The sequence below is a fragment of the Coregonus lavaretus genome (assembly GCF_964263955.1).
Source record: "Coregonus lavaretus genome assembly, chromosome: 24".
Classification (NCBI taxonomy): Eukaryota; Metazoa; Chordata; class Actinopteri; order Salmoniformes; family Salmonidae; genus Coregonus; species Coregonus lavaretus.
Genome location: NC_140011.1, coordinates 23,814,373 through 23,835,485, shown reverse-complemented (window position 1 = coordinate 23,835,485; position 21,113 = coordinate 23,814,373). Strand labels below are relative to the sequence as shown.

The following is a 21,113-nucleotide window of genomic DNA, read 5'->3' as shown; positions in this document are numbered from 1 at the left end:
GACAGCCGTCCCATATAGATTGCCAAATAGTTGGGAAGAGATTTTTGACGTACCGATCCCATGGCATAGTGTTTATGAACTGATACGCAAAACTACACCGGATTCAAAACTTAGAATCTTTCAATTTAAATTATTATATACAATTCTTGCTACCAATAGAATATTATTTATATGGGGGATACAATCTTCCCAGCTCTGCAGATTTAGCTGCGAAGAGACAGAATCATTAGATAATTTGTTTTGGTACTGTCCCATTTGTAGCTTGTTTTTGGACACAGGTCCAGGAATGGCTAAAGGATTGCAATATTTACCTGGAGCTAACCTTGCAGATAGCATTACTGGGTGATCTGAAAAGTCATAGTCAATCGATCAATAATATAATAATACTTTTAGCAAAAATGTTTATTTTCAATTTACAATCTGTAGAAACAATGAGAATAGAAAGGTTCAGAACTTTTTTTTAAATATCACAGTAAAGTTGAAAAATATATGGCAAATAGAAATCCTATATGGATGGTGTTAAGAGATAGATGGGTGGTGTTGAATGGAGTTGAAGGATGGGACTAATAACAACTAATAACAAGATAACTAATAATGTAAGCATACTGTGTCCATAATAAGTATATAAGTTGTAGGTTGGGAGCTTTTGTGAAAGAGCACAGTTAGAAAGATATGGCATATAGAAGCAAACCGGATGGACATCATGAAAATGATCGGAGAGGTTGAGAGTAGAAGAAGTTCAGGAGAAAAAACAAACAAAATATAATTATTGTAAAATTGACTGTCCATAAAATGTATATAGTAAGTATAAGCTGGAAGTAGAGGCCTAAGCATTGTTGTTCACTTGTTTACTCAAATTAGGGAAAGGGTGGTGGGGTTGGAAAGTAATAAAGGGGAATATATATAAAAAAAAGGAAATGTACAGTTGAAGTCAGAAGTTTACATACACCTTAACCAACTACTTTTAAACTCAGTTTTTCACAATTCCTGACATTTAATCCTAGTAAAAGTCCCTGTTTTAGGTCAGTTAGGATCACCACTTTATTTTAAGAATGTGAAATGTCAGAATAATAGTAGAGAGAATGATTTCTTTCAGCTTTTATTTCTTTCATCACATTCCCAGTGGGTCAGAAGTTTACATACACTCAATTAGTATTTGGTAGCATTGCCTTTAAATTGTTTAACTTGGGTCAAACATTTCGGGTAGCCTTCCACAGGCTTCCCACAATAAGTTGGGTGAATTTTGGCCCATTCCTCCTGACAGAGCTGGTGTAACTGAGTCAGGTTTGTAGGCCTCCTTGCTCGCACACGCTTTTTCAGTTCTGCCCACACATTTTCTATAGGATTGAGGTCAGGGCTTTGTGATGGCCACTCCAATACCTTGACTTTGTTGTCCTTAAGCCATTTTGCCACAACTTTGGAAGTATGCTTGGGGTCATTGTCCATTTGGAAGACCCATTTACGACCAAACTTTAACTTCCTGACTGATGTCTTGAGATGTTGCTTCAATATATCCACATAATTTTCCTTCCTCTTGATGCCATCTATTTTGTCAAGTGCACCAGTCCCTCCTGCAGCAAAGCACCCCCACATCATGATGCTGCCACCCCCGTGCTTCACGGTTGGGATTGTGTTCTCTGGCTAGCAAGCATCCCCCTTTTTCCTCCAAACATAACGATGGTCATTATGTCCAAACAGTTCTATTTTTGTTTAATCAGACCAGAGGACATTTCTCCAAAAAGTATGATCTTTGTCCCCATATGCAGTTGCAAACCATAGTCTGTCTTTTTTATGGCGGTTTTGGAGCAGTGGCCTCTTCCTTGCTGAGCGGCCTTTCAGGTTATGTTGATATAGGACTCATTTTACTGTGGATATTGATAGTTTTGTACCTGTTTCCTCCAGCATCTTCACAAGGTCTTTTGCTGTTGTTCTAGGATTGATTTGCACTTTTCACACCAAAGTACGTTCATCTCTAGGAGACAGAACGCCTCTCCTTCCCGAGCGGTATGACGGCTGCGTGGTCCCATGGTGTTTATACTTGCGTACTATTGTTTGTACAGACAAATGTGGTACCTTCAGGCATTTGGAAATTGCTCCCAAGGATGAACCAGTCTTGTGGAAGTCTACAATCTTTTTTCTGGGGTCTTGGCTGATTTATTTTGATTTTCCCATGATGTCAAGCAAAAGAGGCACTGAGTTTGAAGGTAGGCCTTGAAATACATCCACAAGTACACCTCCAATTGACTCAAATTATGTCAATTAGCCTGTCAGAATCTTATAAAGCAATGACATCATTTTCTGGAATTTTCCAAGCTGTTTAAAGGCACAGTCAACTTAGTGTATGTTAACTTCTGACCCACTGGAATTGTGATACAGTGAATTATAAGTGAAATAATATTACATTTACATTTTAGTCATTTAGCAGACGCTCTTATCCAGAGCGACTTACAGGAGCAATTAGGGTTAAGTGCCTTGCTCAAGGGCACATTTACGTCATTTAGCAGACGCTCTTATCCAGAGCGGCTCACCAATTGGTGCGTTCACCCTATAGCCAGTGGGATAACCACTTTACAAATTTTTTTTTTTGGGGGGGGGGGGGGGTAGAAGGATTACTTTATCCTATCCCAGGTATTCCTTAAAGAGGTGGGGTTTCAAATGTCTCCGGAAGGTGGTGAGTGACTCCGCTGTCCTGGCGTCGTGAGGGAGCTTGTTCCACCATTGGGGTGCCAGAGCAGCGAACAGTTTTGACTGGGCTGAGCGGGAACTATGCTTCCGCAGAGGAAGGGGAGCCAGCAGGCCAGAGCTGGATGAACGCAATGCCCTCGTTTGGGTGTAGGGACTGATCAGAGCCCGAAGGTACAGAGGTGCCATTCCCCTCACTGCTCCATAGGCAAGCACCATGGTCTTGTAGCGGATGCGAGCTTCAACTGGAAGCCAGTGGAGTGTGCGGAGGAGGGGGGTGACGTGAGAGAACTTGGGAAGGTTGAACACCAGACGGGCTGCGGCATTCTGGATGAGTTGTAGGGGTTTAATGGCACAGGCAGGGAGGCCAGCCAACAGCGAGTTGCAGTAGTCCAGACGGGAGATGACAAGTGCCTGGATTAGGACCTGTGCCACTTCCTGTGTAAGGCAGGGTCGTACTCTCCGAATGTTGTAGAGCATGAACCTGCAGGAGCGGGTCACCGCCTTGATGTTGGCGGAGAACGACAGGGTGTTGTCCAGGGTCACGCCTAGGCTCTTCGCACTCTGGGAGGAGGACACAGCGGAGTTGTCAACCGTGATGGCGAGATCATGGAACGGGCAGTCCTTCCCCGGGAGGAAGAGCAGCTCCGTCTTGCCAGGGTTCAGCTTGAGGTGGTGATCCGTCATCCATACTGATATGTCTGCCAGACATGCAGAGATGCGATTCGCCACCTGGTTATCAGAAGGGGGAAAGGAGAAGATTAGTTGTGTATCGTCAGCGTAGCAATGATAGGAGAGGCCATGTGAGGATATGACAGAGCCAAGTGACTTGGTGTATAGGGAGAAAAGGAGAGGGCCTAGAACTGAGCCCTGGGGGACACCAGTGGTGAGAGCACGTGGTGCGGAGACAGCTTCTCGCCACGCCACTTGGTAGGAGTGACCGGTCAGGTAGGACGCAATCCAGGAGTGAGCCGCGCCGGAGATGCCCAGCTCGGAGAGGGTGGAGAGGAGGATCTGATGGTTCACAGTATCAAAGGCAGCAGACAGGTCTAGAAGGACAAGAGCAGAGGAGAGAGAGTTAGCTTTAGCAGTGCGGAGAGCCTCCGTGACACAGAGAAGAGCAGTCTCAGTTGAATGACCAGTCCTGAAACCTGACTGGTTTGGATCAAGAAGGTCATTCTGAGAGAGATAGCAAGAGAGTTGGCTAAAGACGGCACGCTCAATAGTTTTGGAAAGAAAAGAAAGAAGGGATACTGGTCTGTAGTTGTTGACATCAGTGGGATCGAGTGTTGGTTTTTTGAGAAGGGGAGCAACTCTCGCTCTCTTGAAGACGGAAGGGACATGGCCAGCGGTCAAGGATGAGTTGATCAGCGAGGTGAGGTAGGGGAGAAGGTCACCAGAGATGGTCTGGAGAAGAGAGGAGGGGATGGGGTCAAGCGGGCAGGTTGTTGGGCGGCCTGCAGTCACAAGTCGCAGGATTTTATCTGGAGAGAGAGGGGAGAAAGAAGTCAAAGCATAGGGTAGGGCAGTGTGAGTAGGACCAGCAGTGTCATTAGACTTAACAAACGAGGATCGAATGTCGTCAACCTTCTTTTCAAAGTGGTTGACGAAGTCATCCACAGAGAGAGAGGGGGGGGGGGGAGGATTCAGCAGGGAGGAAAATGTGGCAAAGAGCTTCCTAGGGTTAGAGGCAGATGCTTGGAATTTAGAGTGGTAGAAAGTGGCCTTAGCAGCAGAAACAGATGAAGAAAATGTAGAGAGGAGGGAGTGAAAAGATGCCAGGTCGGCAGGGAGTTTAGTTTTCTTCCATTTCCGCTCCGCTGCCCGGAGCTCTGTTCTGTGAGCTCGCAATGAGTCATCAAGCCACGGAGCTGGAGGGGAGGACCGAGCCGGCCGGGAGGATAGGGGACACAGAGAGTCAAAGGATGCAGAAAGGGAGGAGAGGAGGGTTGAGGAGGCAGAATCAGGAGATTGGAGGGAGAAGGATTGAGCAGAGGGAAGAGATGATAGGATGGAAGAGGAGAGAGTAGTGGGAGAGAGAGAGCGAAGGTTGCGGCGGCGCATTACCATCTGTGTAGGGGCAGAGTGAGTAGTGTGGGAGGAGAGCGAGAGAGAAAAGGAAACAAAGTAGTGGTCAGAGACATGGAGGGGAGTTGCAGTGAGATTAGTAGAAGAGCAGCATCTAGTAAAGATGAGGTCAAGCGTATTGCCTGCCTTGTGAGTAGGGGGGGACAGTGAGAGGGTGAGGTCAAAAGAGGAGAGGAGTGGAAAGAAGGAGGCAGAGAGAAATGAGTCAAATGTGGACATAGGGAGGTTGAAATCCCCCAAAACTGTGAGGGGTGAGCCATCCTCAGGAAAGGAACTTATCAAGGAACTTATGTCTGTAAACAATTGTTGGAAAAATTACTTGTGTCATGCACAAAGTAGATGTCCTAACCGACTTGCCAAAACTATAGTTTGTTAACAATAAATGTGTGGAGTGGTTGAAAAATGAGTTTTAATGATTCCAACCTAAGTGTATGTAAACTTCCGACTTCAACTGTATGTGTATGTACAGTGGGGAGAACAAGTATTTGATACACTGCCGATTTTGCAGGTTTTCCTACTTACAAAGCATGTAGAGGTCTGTAAATTTTTTATCATAGGTACACTTCAACTGTGAGAGATGGAATCTAAAATTCCAGAAAATCACATTGTATGATTTTTAAGTAATTAATTTGCATTTTATTGCATGACATAAGTATTTGATACATCAGAAAAGCAGAACTTAATATTTGGTACAGAAACCTTTGTTTGCAATTACAGAGATCATATGTTTCCTGTAGGTCTTGACCAGGTTTGCACACACTGCAGCAGGGATTTTGGCCCACTCCTCCATACAGACCTTCTCCATATCCTTCAGGTTTCGGGGCTGTCGCTGGGCAATACAGACTTTCAGCTCCCTCCAAAGATTTTCTATTGGGTTCAGGTCTGGAGATGGGCTAGGCCACTCCAGGACCTTGAGATGCTTCTTACGGAGCCACTCCTTAGTTGCCCTGGATGTGTGTTTCGGGTCGTTGTCATGCTGGAAGACCCAGCCACGACCCATCTTCAATGCTCTTACTAAGGGAAGGAGGTTGTTGGCCAAGATCTCGCGATACATGGCCCCATCCATCCTCCCCTCAATACGGTGCAGTCGTCCTGTCCCCTTTGCAGAAAAGCATCCCCAAAGAATGATGTTTCCACCTCCATGCTTCACGGTTGGGATGGTGTTCTTGGGGTTGTACTCATCCTTCTTCTTCCTCCAAACACGGCGAGTGGAGTTTAGTCCAAAAAGCTCTATTTTTGTCTCATCAGACCACATGATCTTCTCCCATTCCTTCTCTGGATCATCCAGATGGTCATTGGCAAATTTCAGACAGGCCTGGACATGCGCTGGCTTGAGCAGGGGAACCTTGCGTGCGCTGCAGGATTTTAATCCATGACGGCGTAGTGTGTTACTAATGGTTTTCTTTGAGACTGTGGTCCCAGCTCTCTTCAGGTCATTGACCAGGTCCTGCCGTGTAGTTCTGGGCTGATCCCTCACCTTCCTCATGATCATTGATGCCCCACGAGGTGAGATCTTGCATGGAGCCCCAGACCGAGGGTGATTGACCGTCATCTTGAACTTCTTCCATTTTCTAATAATTGCGCCAACAGTTGTTGCCTTCTCACCAAGCTGCTTGCCTATTGTCCTGTAGCCCATCCCAGCCTTGTGCAGATCTACAATTTTATCCCTGATGTCCTTACACAGCTCTCTGGTCTTGGCCATTGTGGAGAGGTTGGAGTCTGTTTGATTGAGTGTGTGGACAGGTGTATTTTATACAGGTAACGAGTTCAAACAGGTGCAGTTAATACAGGTAATGAGTGGAGAACAGGAGGGCTTCTTAAAGAAAAACTAACAGGTCTGTGAGAGCCGGAATTCTTACTGGTTGGTAGGTGATCAAATACTTATGTCATGCAATAAAATGCAAATTAATTACTTAAAAATCATACAATGTGATTTTCTGGATTGCAGGAAAACCTGCAAAATCGGCAGTGTATCAAATACTTGTTCTCCCCACTGTATGTATGTATGTATGTGTATGTATGTATATGTGAATGTGTGTGTATGTATGTGTGTATATATGTGTATGTGTTTATGTATGTATATATATATATATATATATATATATATATATATATATATATATATAAACATGGGGGATTGGAAGTGATGCAGACAATTACATTGATGGAAGTTAATCTATCTGTAATATTAAGCAGATCAGATTTTTTTTTTTTATTATTATTATTTTATTGTGAAACAAATAAGAAATAAGACAAAAAAACTGAAGACTTGAGCGTGCATAACTATTCACCCCCCCCAAAGTCAATACTTTGTAGAGCCACTTTTTGCAGCAATTACAGCTGCAAGTCTCTTGTGGTATGTATTTATAAGCTTGGCTCATCTAGCCACTGGGATTTTTGCCCATTCTTCAAGGCAAAACTGCTCCAGCTCTTTCAAGTTGGATGGGTTCCGCTGGTGTACAGCAATCTTCAAGTCATACCACATATTCTAAATTGGATTGAGGTCTGGGCTTTGACTAGGCCATTCCAAGACATTTAAATGTGTCCCCTTAAACCACTCAAGTGTTCCTTTAGCAGTATGCTTAGGGTCATTGTCCTGCTGGAAGGTGAACCTCCGTCCCAGTCTCAAATCTCTGGAAGACTGAAACAGGTTTCCCTCAAGAATTTCCCTGTATTTAGCACCATCCATCATTCTTTCAATTCTGACCAGTTTCCCAGTCCCTGCTGATGAAAAACATCCCCACAGCATGATGCTCCCACCACCATGCTTCACTGTGATGGTGGATGGGGGATGGTGTTTTTCAGGGTGATGAGAGGTGTTGGGTTTGCGCCAGACATAGCGTTTTCCTTGATGGCCAAAAAGCTCAATTTTAGTCTCATTTGACCAGAGTACCTTCTTCCATATGTTTGGGGAGTCTCCCACATGCCTTTTGGCAAACACCAAACGTGTTTGCTTATTTTTGTCTTTAAACAATGGCTTTTTTCTAGCCACTCTTCTGTAAAACACAGCTCTGTGGATTGTATGGCTTAAAGTGGTCCTATGGACAGATACTCCAATCTCCGCTGTGGAGCTTTGCAGCTCCTTCAGGGTTATCTTTGGTATCTTTGTTGCCTCTCTGATTAATGCCCTCCTTGCCTGGTCCATGAGTTTTGGTTGGGCGGCCCTCTCTTGGGAGGTTTGTTGTGGTGCCATATTCTTTCCATTTTTTATTATGGATTTATTGGTGCTTCATGGGATGTTCAAAGTTTCGGATATTTTTTTATAACCCAACCCTTATCTGTAGTTCTCCACAACTTTGTCCCTGTCCTGTTTGGAGAGCTCCTTGGTCTTCATGGTGCCACTTACTTGGTGGTGCCCCTTGCTTAGTGGTGTTGCAGACTCTGGGGCATTTCAGAACAGGTGTATATACTGAGCTCATGTGACACTTAGATTGCACACAGGTGGACTTTATTTAACTAATTATGTGACTTCTGAAGGTAATTGGTTGCACCAGATCTTATTTAGGGGCTTCATAGCAAAAGGGGTGAATACATACAGTATGCACGCACCACTTTTCCATTATTTTTAAAAAAATTTAACAAGTTATTTTTTGAATTTCACTTAACCAATTTGGACTATTTTGTGTTTGTCCATTACATGAAATCCAAATAAAAATCAATTTTAAATTACAGGTTGTAATGCAACAAAATAGGAAAAACACCAAGGGGAATGAATACTTTTGCAAGGCACTGTACACACTCATTGTGAGCCAGATGTACTAAGATTTTACACCACTGCAAAGTTTACACCATTTTCCCTTCAAGGAGTAGACTACTTAATGCTAAATGAGGTGAAATAACACTTATTTATCTACTTGCACCAAATTTGACTTTGCATTTCAATGTTATTATTATTGATAATAAAGTAGGCTATTATAATTAAGGTACCTGAAAAAATACACTTTCATGCTTTAGCTCTGATATTCAAATGAGCTGTGTAATCTTTGCCATGGCAGTAAATCTAATTAAATCTGGTACCTCAGACGACAGTCCACATATGCTCCATCTGTGTTCAGGTATCAGTGTCTCAGGCTCTCTCTCAGCCCCGGCTCTGTATGCCATTGTCATTGTCTCAATGTCGAACCAGTCGAGTGTTTAAACATCATGCCCAATGCATGTAGCTCTGCGATTAGCTTCCCCAGGGCCCTAAGACCTGGTGGAATTGCCCTATATTTTCACTATCTCAGTAATACTGCTTTATGAAAATCTCTTATTCCTTTATTTCTGAGATGACTCTTTTTGGAACGGTGGTAAGGGGTAATCTGATCTAGTTCTGCTGTGGAGGAGAAGTTATTTATCAGTATGTGCTTTGCCTGTGCCCTACAGTGTGGGCTGTGTCATGCATGTGCAATGAGCAGCCTGAGAGGCTGTGACGTGCCGTACTCTAAGATGAGTCACTCTGTGTCCACGGACATACGGTCAAGACCTCATGGTACTCTGACTATTTTAACCTATGGAGCTACTGTAATGATTACATTCAACTGTGTGGTTATTAGATGGGACTGTTGATGTTAGTGTTGTCATGACTACCATAACCCAGTTGGACCCAGAGTCATACAGTGAGGGAAAAAAGTATTTGATCCCCTGCTGATTTTGTACGTTTGCCCACTGACAAAGAAATGATCAGTCTATAATTTTAATGGTAGGTTTATTTGAACAGTGAGAGACAGAATAACAACTACAAAATCCAGAAAAACGCATGTCAAAAATTTTATAAATTGATTTGCATTTTAATGAGGGAAATAAGTGTACTACTGTATAACTTTGAGGATCTGGGGACCCATGCCAAATCTTTTCAGTCTCCTCAGGGGGAAAAGGTGTTGTCATGCCCTCTTCACAACTGTCTTGGTGTGTTTGGACCATGATAGTTCGTTGGTGATGTGGACACCAAGGAACTTGAAGCTCTCAATTTAACCATGGCAAGTGACTGGGAATCTGGCCGAACACAAACAGTGTAGTTATTCCCTCCGTAAGGCAACCAGACAGGCAAAATGTCAGTACATAGACAAAGTGGAGTCGCAATTCAATGGCTCAGACACAAGACGTACAGTTGAAGTCTGTTTGAGTCATTAAAACTCGTTTTTCAAACACTCCACAAATTTCTTGTTCACAAACTATAGTTTTGGCAAGTCGGTTAGGACATCTACTTTGTGCATGACACAAGTAATTTTTCCAACAATTGTTTACAGACAGATTATTTCACTTATAATTCAATGTATCACAATTCCAGTGGGTCAGAAGTTTACATACACTAAGTTGACTGTGCCTTTAAACAGCTTGGAAAACTCCAGGAAAATGATGTCATGGTTTTAGAAGATTCTGATAGGCTAATTGACATCATTTGAGTCAATTGGAGGTGTACCTGTGGATGTATTTCAAGGCCTACCTTCAAACAGGGCCTCTTTGCTTGACATCATGGGAAAATCAAAAGAAATCAGCCAAGACCTCAGAAAAGAAATTGTAGACCTCCACAAGTCCGTTCATCCTTGGGAGCAATTTCCTAACGCCTGAAGGTACCACGTTCATCTGTTCAAATAATAGTATGCAAGTATAAACACCATGGGACCACGCAGCCGTCATACTGCTCAGGAAGGAGACGCGTTCTGTCTCCTAGACATGAACGTACTTTGGTATGAAAAGTGCAAATCAATCCAAGAACAACAGCAAAGGACCTTGTGAAGATGCTGGAGGAAACAGGTACAAAAGTATCTATATCCACAGTAAACCGAGTCCTATATCAACATAACCAGAAAGGCCACTCAGCAAGGAAGAAGCCACTGCTCCAAAACCGCCATAAAAAAGACAGACTACGGTTTGCAACTGCACTTGGGGACGAAGATAGTACTTTTTGGGGAAATGTCCTCTGGTCTGATGAAACAAAAATAGGCCATAATGACCATCGTTATGTTTGGAGGAAAAAGGGGGATGCTTGCTAGCCAGAGAACACAATCCCAACCGTGAAGCACGGGGGTGGCAGCATCATGATGTGGGGGTGCTTTGCTGCAGGAGGGACTGGTGCACTTGACAAAATAGATGGCATCATGAGGAAGGAAAATTATGTGGATATATTGAAGCAACATCTCAAGACATCAGTCAGGAAGTTAAAGCTTTGTCGCAAATGGGTCTTCCAAATGGACAATGACCCCAAGCATACTTCCAAAGTTGTGGCAAAATGGCTTAAGGACAACAAAGTCAAGGTATTGGAGTGGCCATCACAAAGCCCTGACCTCAATCCTATAGAACATTTGTGGGCAGAACTGAAAAAGCGTGTGCGAGCAAGGAGGCCTACAAACCTGACTCAGTTACACCAGCTCTGTCAGGAGGAATGGGCCAAAATTCACCCAACTTATTGTGGGAAGCTTGTGGAAGGCTACCCGAAACGTTTTACCCAAGTTAATCAATTTAAAGGCAATGCTACCAAATACTAATTGAGTGTATGTAAACTTCTGACCCACTGGGAATGTGATGAAAGAAATAAAAGCTGAAATAAATCATTCTTTCTACTATTATTCTGACATTTCACATTCTTAAAATAAAGTGGTGATCCTAACTGACCTAAGACAGGGAATATTTACTAGGATTAAATGTCAGGAATTGTGAAAAACTGAGTTTAAATGTATTTGGCTAAGGTTTATGTAAACTTCTGACTTCAACTGTATGTGTCAGGGTCTACAGACAATCACAGACTACAAAGGGAAAAGCAGTCACGTTGCGGACACCGAGGAAAACACAGTGCCACCGACGCAGCCAGCTACCAAGGACTGTGGGCTCTCCTTCTCCGTGGCCAAAGACATTTAAGCGTGTTAACCCTCGCAAGGCTGCCGGCCCAGACGGCATCCCTAGCCGCGTTCTCAGAGCATGTTCCTGTACCCAAGAAAGCAAAGTTAACTGAAGTAAATGACTATCGCCCCTGAAGCACTCACTTCTGTCATCATGAAGTGCTTGAGAGACTAGTCAAGGATCATATCACCTCTACCTTACCTGACATCCTAGACCCACTTCAATTTGTTTACCGCCCCCAATAGATCCACAGACGATGCAATCGCCATGGCAATGCTCACTGCCCTATCCCATCTGGACAAGAGGAATACCTATATAAGAATGCTGTTCATTGACTATAGCTCAGCATTCAGCACCCTTCAAGCTCATCATTAAGCTTGGGGCCGTGGGTCTGAACCTCGCTCTGTGCAACTAGGTCCTGGACTTCCTGATGGGCCACCCCCAGGTGGTGAAGGCAGTAAACAACACCTCAACTTCGCTGAACACTGGGGCCCCACAAGGGTGCATGCTCAGCTTCCCTCCTGTACTCCCTGTTCACCCATGACGGCGTGGCCACGCACGCCTCCCAACTCAATCATCAAATTTGCAGACGACACAACAGTAGTAGGCCTGATTAACAACAATGACGAGTCAGACTACAGGTAGGAGGTGAGGGCCCTGGGAGTGTGGTGCCAGGAAAATCACCTCTCACTCAACGTCAACAAAACAAAGGAGCTGATCGTGGACTTCAGGAAACAAGAGAGGGAGCACCCACCTATCCACATCGACGGGACCGCGGTGGAGAAGGTGAAAAGCTTCAAGTTCCTCGGCGTACACATCACCGACAAACTGAAATGGTCCACCCACACAGACAATGTGATGAAGAAGGCACAACAGCGCCTCTTCAAACTCAGGAGGCTGAAGAAATTTGGCTTGGCACCTAAAATCCTCACAAACTTTTACAGATGCACATTTGAGAGCATCCTGTCGGGCTGTATCACCGCCTGGTACGGCAACTGCACTGCCCGCAACCACAGAGCTCTCCAGAAGGTGGGGTGGTCTGCCCAACGCATCACCGGAGGCAAACTCCCTGCCCTCCAGGACACCTACAGCACCCGATGTCACAGGAAGCCCAAAAAGATCATCAAGGACAATAACCACCCGAGCCACTGCCTGTTCACCCCGATATCATCCAGTTGGTCAGTACAGGTGCATCAAAGCTAGGACTGAGAGACTGAAAAACAGCTTCTATCTCAAGGCCATCAGACTGTTAAATAGCCATCACTAGCCGGCTTCCACCCGGTTACGTAACCTTGCACCTTAAAGGCTGCTGCCCTATATAGATAGACTTGAAATCACTAGTCACTTTAATAATGTTTACATATTTTGTATTACTCATATTATATGTATTTTATTCTATTCTACTGTATTTTAGTCTATGCCGCTCCAACATTGCTCGTCCAAATACAGTGGCTTGCGAAAGTATTCACCCCCCTTGGCATTTTTCCTATTTTCTTGCCTTGCAACTTGGAATTAAAATAGATTTTTGTGGGGTTTGCATCATTTGATTAACACAACATGCCTACCACTTTGAAGATGCAAAATACATTTTTTTGTGAAACAAACAACAAATAAGACCAAAAAAAAGAACTTGAGCGTGCATAACTATTCACACCCCCAAATTCAATACTTTGTAGAGCCACCTTTTGCAGCAATTACAGCTGCAAGTCTCTTGGGGTATGTCTCTATAAGCTTGGCACATCTAGCCAAGGGATTTGGCATTTTCAAAGCAAAACTGCTCCAGCTCCTTCAAGTTGGATGGGTTCCGCTGGTGTACAGCAATCTTTCTTTAAGTCATACCACAGATTCTCAATTGGATTGAGGTCTGGGCTTTGACTAGGCCATTCCAATACATTTAAATGTTTCCCCTTAAACCACTCGAGTGTTGCTTTAGCAGTATGCTTAGGGTCATTGTCCTGCTGGAAGGTGAACCTCCGTCCCAGTCTCAAATCTCTGGAAGACTGAAACAGGTTTCCCTCGTGAATTTCCCTGTATTTAGCACCATCCATCATTCCTTCAATTCTGACCAGTTTCCCAGTCCCTGCCGATAAAAAACGTCTCCACAGCATGATGCTGCCACCATCGTGCTTCAATGTGGGGATGGTGTTCTCCGGGTGATGAGAGGCCCCAGAGTCTGCAACACCACAAAGCAAGGGGCACTACTAAGCAAGCGGCACCATGACGACCAAGGAGCTCTCCAAACAGGTCACGGACAAAGTTGTGGAGAAGTACAGATCAGGGTTGGGTTATAAAAAAATATCAGAAACTTTGAACATCTCATGGAGCACCATTAAATCCATTATTAAAAAATTGAAAGAATATGTCACCACAATAAACCTGCCAAGCGAGGGCTGCCCACCAAAACTCACGGACCAGGCAAGGAGGGCAGTAATCAGAGAGGCAACAAAGAGACCAAAGATAACCCTGAAGGAGCTGCAAAGCTCCACAGTGGAGATTGAAGTATCTGTCCTAAGGACCACTTTAAGCCGTACACTCCACAGAGCTGGGCTTTACGGAAGAGTGGCAAGAAAAAAGCCATTGCTAAACGAAAAGAATAAGCAAATACGTTTGGTGTTTGCCAAAAGCCATGTGGCAGACTCCCCAAACGTATGGTGGAAGGTACTTTGGTCAGATGAGACTAAAATTGAGAGATCAAGGAAAATGTCTGGCGCAAACCCAACACCTCTCATCACACTGAGATGTTTTTCATCGGCAGGGACTGGGATACTGGTCAGATTTGAAGGAATGATGGATGGCGCTAAATACAGGGAAATTCTTGAGGGAAACCTGTTTCAGTCTTCCAGAGATTTGAGACTGGGACGGCGGTTCACCTTCCAGCAGGACAATGACCCTAAGCATACTGCTAAAGCAACACTCAAGTGTTTTGAGGGGAAACATTTAAATGTCTTGGAATGGCCTAGTCAAAGCCCAGACCTCAAGCTCAAGTTCTGTTTTTTCTGTCTTATTTTTTTTTTTTTCACAATCAAAAATATTTTGCATCTTCAAAGTGGTAGGCATGTTGTGGATATCAAATGATACAACCCCCCCGAAAATCAATTTTAATTCAAGGTTGTAAGGCAATAAAATAGGAAAAATGCCAAGGGGGGTGAATACTTTCGCAAGCCACTGTTAGATGTTTGCAGAGAACGACAGGGTGTTGTCCAGGGTCGCGCCAAGGTTCTTTGCACTGAGGGGGACACTGTGGAGTTGTCAACTGTGATGGAGAGGTCTTGTAGCGGGCAGGCCTTCTCCGGGAGGAAGAGCAGCTCCGTCTTGTCGAGGTTGCGCTTGAGGTGGTGGGCCGACATCCAACTTGAGATATCTGCCAGGCACGCAGAGCCTGAGATGCCCAGCCCTGAGAGGAGGATCTGATGGTTCACGATGTCGAAGGCAGCGGATAGATCTAGGAGGATGAGAACAGAGGAGAGAAAGTCAGCTTAGGCAGTGCGGAGAACCTCTGTGACACAGAGGAGAGCAGTCTCGGTTGAGTGACCAGTCTTGAAGCCTGACTAGTTAGGGTGAAGAAGATCATTCTGAGAGAGATAGCAAGAGAGTTGGTCAGAGACAGTGTTTTGGAAAGAAAATAAATATGTGATATCTGTACTTTTTGGCGTCAGAGGGGTTGAGTGTTGGTTTCTTGAGGAGGGGAGCAACTCTAGACATTTTGAAGTCAGAGGGGATGCAGCCAGTGGTCAGGGATGAGTTGATGAGGAATGGGAGAAGGTCTCCAGAGATGGTCTGGAGAAGGAAGGAGGGGATGGGGTTGAGCGGACAGGCTGTCGGGCCGGCCGGACTTCACTAGTCGCAGGATTTCATCTGGAGCAAGATGGGAGAAAGAGCTCAAGGCGTAGGGTAGTTCTGTGGGAGTGGGACCAGTGGACTCAATAGGCTGAGGGAATGAGGAGCGGATGTCGTCAACCTTCTTTTCAAAGTCTGCAGAGAGGGAGGAGGGAGGGGGTGGAGGATTAAGGTGGGAGGAGAAGGTGGAAAAGAGTTTCCTAGGGTTAGAGGCAGAAGCTTGAAATTTTGAGTGATAGAAAGTGGCTTATACAGAGGAAGAGAAGGTAGAGAGGAGGTAGTGACAGGATGATAGGTCCTCCGGAAGTTTAGTTTTCCTCAATTTTCGCTCTGCTGCCTGCAGTCCTGTTCTGTAAACTCGCAATGAGGGACTCAGCCACGGAGCAGGAGGGGAGGGCCGAGCCGGCCGGGAGGAAAGGGGACAGTGTGAGTCATAGGATGCGGAAAGGAAGGAGAGTAGGGTAGAAGAGGCAGAATCAGGAGACAGGAGGGAGAAGGATTTAGCAGAAGAGAGAGACGATAGGATAGAAGAGGAGAGAGTATTGGGAGAGAGAGAGAGCGAAGATTGCGATGGCGCATGATCATCTGGGTAAGGGCTGAGTGGGTAGGGTTGGAGGAGAAGGAGACTGAAAAGGAAACAAAGTAGTGATCAGAGACCTGGATGGGGGTTGCAGTGAGATTAGTAGGCGAACAGCCTCTAGTAAAGATGAGGTCAACTGTATTGCCTGCCTTGTGAGTGGGAGGGGACTGGGAAAGGGTGAGGTCAAAAGATGCAAGGAGGGGAAAGAAAAATAGGTGGAAATAAATTAATCTAAGGCATACGTCGGGAGGTTGAAGTTGCCCTGTACGATGGGCGGTGAGCCATCGTCAGGAAATTAGCTTATCAAGGTGTCAAGCTCATTGAGGAACTCTCTAAGGGCACCTAGTGGGCAATAGATGACGACAATGTTAAGCTTGAGTGGACAAGTGACAGCAGTATATAAGAGAACTAAAGGGACTGCCCCGGTGGAGCTCACTTCAGACCGGTACTTTATGCATCTAAGTTTGACTGTGACCTCTCCAGCTTGCTGTTAACAAAGAACGATTCATTTAAGATTGACTTCAGGTGTCCCTGGTGGTAATTTCTACTACAATTAATTGTCATGGAAATTCAACACCACGTCGTGGAAATTACCACCAGGGACACCTGAAGTCAATATGAAATTAATCATCTTTATTATCAGCGCACTGGAGAGGTTCCAACCAACTCAATGCACCAATGTACACATGTCGGTCAGGAGCTCCACCAAGGCAGTCCCGTTAGTTATCTTATTTACTGCTTACACAGACAAGTTATATTTGCATGATTTAGCTTATTCATTATTCATAATGAATTCATCATTAACGTTTGGTTCGTGCATGTGACCGACCAATAACTCACGAGGCTTCTTCTCTCCAAGCTGAGACCTTGAAACTGAGATATCCCTTTCGTTCTCAAAACAAGGTTCTGGGCGTACTGCCAAATTGAAGATAATGATAGTGAAGATTCCTCCCAGGCACGATCAATCAGTCACTTGCATGAACCCAGTCAAATTGGTTATTAGAAAATCACAAACATAACATTTCCCATCACAAAGGGTTGCAGCCAAGGGGTGGAGAGCGTCTGTAAAGCCTACAGGGAGAGGAGCGAACAGGTATAGAAAGCACACACACATACAGTGCCTTGCAAAAGTATTCACCCCCCTTGGCGTTTTTCCGATTTTGTTGCATTACAACCTGTAATTTAAATTGATTATTATTTGGATTTCATGTAATGGACATACACAAAATAGTCCAAATTGGTGAAGTGAAATGAAAAACACAACTTGTTTCAAAAAATTATACAAAATAAATAACGGAAAAGTGGTGTGTGCATACAGTGGGAAAAAAAAGTATTTAGCGACAGCCCCAAAACATCACTGCTCTAGAGGAGATCTGCATGGAGGAATGGGCCAAAATACATTTACATTTTAGTCATTTAGCAGACGCTCTTATCCAGAGCGACTTACAGTTAGTGAGTGCATACATTATTATTATTATTTTTTTTTATTTTTTATTTTTTTATACTGGCCCCCCGTGGGAATCGAACCCACAACCCTGGCGTTGCAAACGCCATGCTCTAGCACCTGAGCTACCTCCCTGCCAGCCATCTGGCTTCTGGCTTTTCTTCATTTTCTTCTTCAGATAGCTTTACAGTTCATCCTCCCAATGGAACACATATACAATGGGGGAAAAAAGTATTTAGTCAGCCACCAATTGTGCAAGTTCTCCCACTTAAAAAGATGAGAGAGGCCTGTAATTTTCATCATAGGTACATGTCAACTATGACAGACAAATTGAGATTTCTTTTCTCCAGAAAATCACATTGTAGGATTTTTAATGAATTTATTTGCAAATTATGGTGGAAAATAAGTATTTGGTCACCTACAAACAAGCAAGATTTCTGGCTCTCACAGACCTGTAACTTCTTCTTTAAGAGGCTCCTCTGTCCTCCACTCGTTACCTGTATTAATGGCACCTGTTTGAACTTGTTATCAGTATAAAAGACACCTGTCCACAACCTCAGTCACACTCCAAACTCCACTATGGCCAAGACCAAAGAGCTGTCAAAGGACACCAGAAACAAAATTGTAGACCTGCACCAGGCTGGGAAGACTGAATCTGCAATAGGTAAGCAGCTTGGTTTGAAGAAGTCAACTGTGGGAGCAATTATTAGGAAATGGAAGACATACAAGACCACTGATAATCTCCCTTGATCTGGGGCTCCACGCAAGATCTCACCCCGTGGGGTCAAAATGATCACAAGAACGGTGAGCAAAAATCCCAGAACCACACGGGGGACCTAGTGAATGACCTGCAGAGAGCTGGGACCAAAGTAACAAAGCCTACCATCAGTAACACACTACAGGGACTCAAATCCTGCAGTGCCAGACGTGTCCCCCTGCTTAAGCCAGTACATGTCCCGGCCCGTCTGAAGTTTGCTAGAGTGCATTTGGATGATCCAGAAGAGGATTGGGAGAATGTCATATGGTCAGATGAAACCAAAATAGAACTTTTTGGTAAAAACTCAACTCGTCGTGTTTGGAGGACAAAGAATGCTGAGTTGCATCCAAAGAACACCATACCTACTGTGAAGCATGGGGGTGGAAACATCATGCTTTGGGGCTGTTTTTCTGCAAAGGGACCAGGACGACTGATCCGTGTAAAGGAAAGAATGAATGGGGCCATGTATCGTGAGATTTTGAGTGAAAACCTCCTTCCATCAGCAAGGGCATTGAAGATGAAACGTGGCTGGGTCTTTCAGCATGACAATGATCCCAAACACACCGCCCGGGCAACGAAGGAGTGGCTTCGTAAGAAGCATTTCAAGGTCCTGGAGTGGCCTAGCCAGTCTCCAGATCTCAACCCCATAGAAAATCTTTGGAGGGAGTTGAAAGTCCGTGTTGCCCAGCGACAGCCCCAAAACATCACTGCTCTAGAGGAGATCTGCATGGAGGAATGGGCCAAAATACATTTACATTTTAGTCATTTAGCAGACGCTCTTATCCAGAGCGACTTACAGTTAGTGAGTGCATACATTATTATTATTATTATTATTATTATTATTATATTTTTTTTTTTTTGTACTGGCCCCCCATGGGAATCGAACCCACAACCCTGGCGTTGCAAACGCCATGCTCTACCACCTGAGCTACCTCCCTGCCAGCCATTCCCTCCCCTACCCTGGACGACGCTGGGCCAATTGTGCGCCGCCCCATGGGTCTCCCGGTCGCGGCCGGCTACGACAGAGCCTGGATTCGAACCAGGATCTCTAGTGGCACAGCTAGCACTGTGATGCAGTGCCTTAGACCACTGCGCCACTCAGAAAACGTTTGACCTGTGTCATTGCCAACAAAGGGTATATAACAAAGTATTGAGAAACTTTTGTTATTGACCAAATACTTATTTTCCACCATAATTTGCAAATAAATTCATTAAAATGTTTGTCTGTCATAGTTGACGTGTACCTATGATGAAAATTACAGGCCTCTCTCATCTTTTTAAGTGGGAGAACTTGCACAATTGGTGGCTGACTAAATACTTTTTTCCCCACTATGCCCCTAAATAAGATCTGGTGCAACCAATTACCTTCAGAAGTCACATAATTAGTTAAATAAAGTCCACCTGTGTGCAATCTAAGTGTCACATGATCTCAGTATATATACACCTGTTCTGAAAGGCCCCAGAGTCTGCAACACCACTAAGCAAGGGGCACCACCAAGCAAGTGGCACCATGAAGACCAAGGAGCTCTCCAAACAGGTCAGGGACAAAATTGTGGGAAGTACAGATCAGGGTTGGGTTATAAAAAAATATCAGAAACTCTGAACATCCCACAGAGTACCATTAAATCCATTATTAAAAAATTTAAAGAATATGGCACCACAACAAACCTGCCAAGAGAGGGCCGCCCACCAAAACTCACGGACCAGGCAAGGAGGGCATTAATCCGAGAGGCAACAAAGAAGCCAGAAGATAACCCTGAAGGAGCTGCAAAGCTCCACAGCGGAGATTGGAGTATCTGTCCATAGGACCACTTTAAGCCGTACACTGGACAGAGCTGGGCTTTACGGAAGAGTGGCCAGAAAAAAGCCATTGCTTAAAGAAAAAAATAAGCAAACACGTTTGGTGTTTGCCAAAAGGCATGTGGGAGACTCCTCAAATATATGGAAGAAGGTACTCTGGTCAGATGAGACAAAAATTTAGCTTTTTGGCCATCAAGGAAAACGCTATGTCTGGTGCAAACCCAACACCTCTCATCACCCCGAGAACACAATCCCCAAAGTGAAGCATGGTGGTGGCAGCATCATGCTGTAGGTATGTTTTTCCATCGGCAGGGACTGGGAAACTGGTCAGAACTGAAGGAATGATGGATGGCGCTAAATACAGGGAAATTCTTGAGGGAAACCTGTTTCAGTCTTCCAGAGATTTGAGACTGGGACGGAGGTTCACCTTCCAGCAGGACAATGACCCTAAGCATACTGCTAAAGCAACACTTGAGTGATTTAAGGGGAAACATTTAAATGTCTTGGAATGGCCTAGTCAAAGCCCAGACCTCAATCCAATTGAGAATCTGTGGTATGACTTAAAGATTGCTGTACACCAGCTGAATCCATCCAACTTGAACTTTTGCCTTGAAGAATGGGCAAAAATCCCAGTGGCTAAATGTGCCAAGCTTATAGAGACATACCCCAAGAAACTTGCAGCTGTAATTGCTGCAAAATGTGGCTCTACAAAGTATTGACTTTGGGGGGGGAATAGTTATGCACGCTCAAGTTCTGTTTTTTTGTCCTATTTCTTGTTTGTTTCACAAAAAAAAGTATTTTGCATCTTCAAAGTGGTAGGCATGTTGTGTAAATGAAATGATACAAACCCCCCAAAATTCTATTTTAATTCCAGGTTGTAAGGCAACAAAATAGGAAAAATGCCAAGGGGGGTGAATAATTTCGCAAGCCACTGTAGTTGACAAAGCTACAAAATAGCAAAATGAGATCATCTGAAAACAACTAGGTAAGATACTCAAGTGAGAGAGTTGTGTGGAGCCTTCCTCTCTTTTCTTCCTTGAAAACTCTGCAGAACAACTTGGCAGAACCGTCTTTGTTTCGGCGACGAGACCGTCACTGACACGACC

At 44.5% G+C, this 21,113-nt stretch overlaps 1 protein-coding gene across 1 annotated transcript in view; it reads left to right on the top strand.

Moving 5' to 3' along the window:
- The window catches only part of LOC311099439 (mediator of RNA polymerase II transcription subunit 13-like), a 111,810-nt gene that overhangs the window by 6,002 nt on the left and 84,695 nt on the right, over positions 1-21,113 (top strand). The window contains exon 10 of the mRNA XM_084140125.1: positions 9,136-9,241. Within this exon, the coding sequence (XP_083996251.1) occupies positions 9,136-9,241 (106 nt within the window). The remainder of the gene's footprint in view (positions 1-9,135; positions 9,242-21,113) is intronic.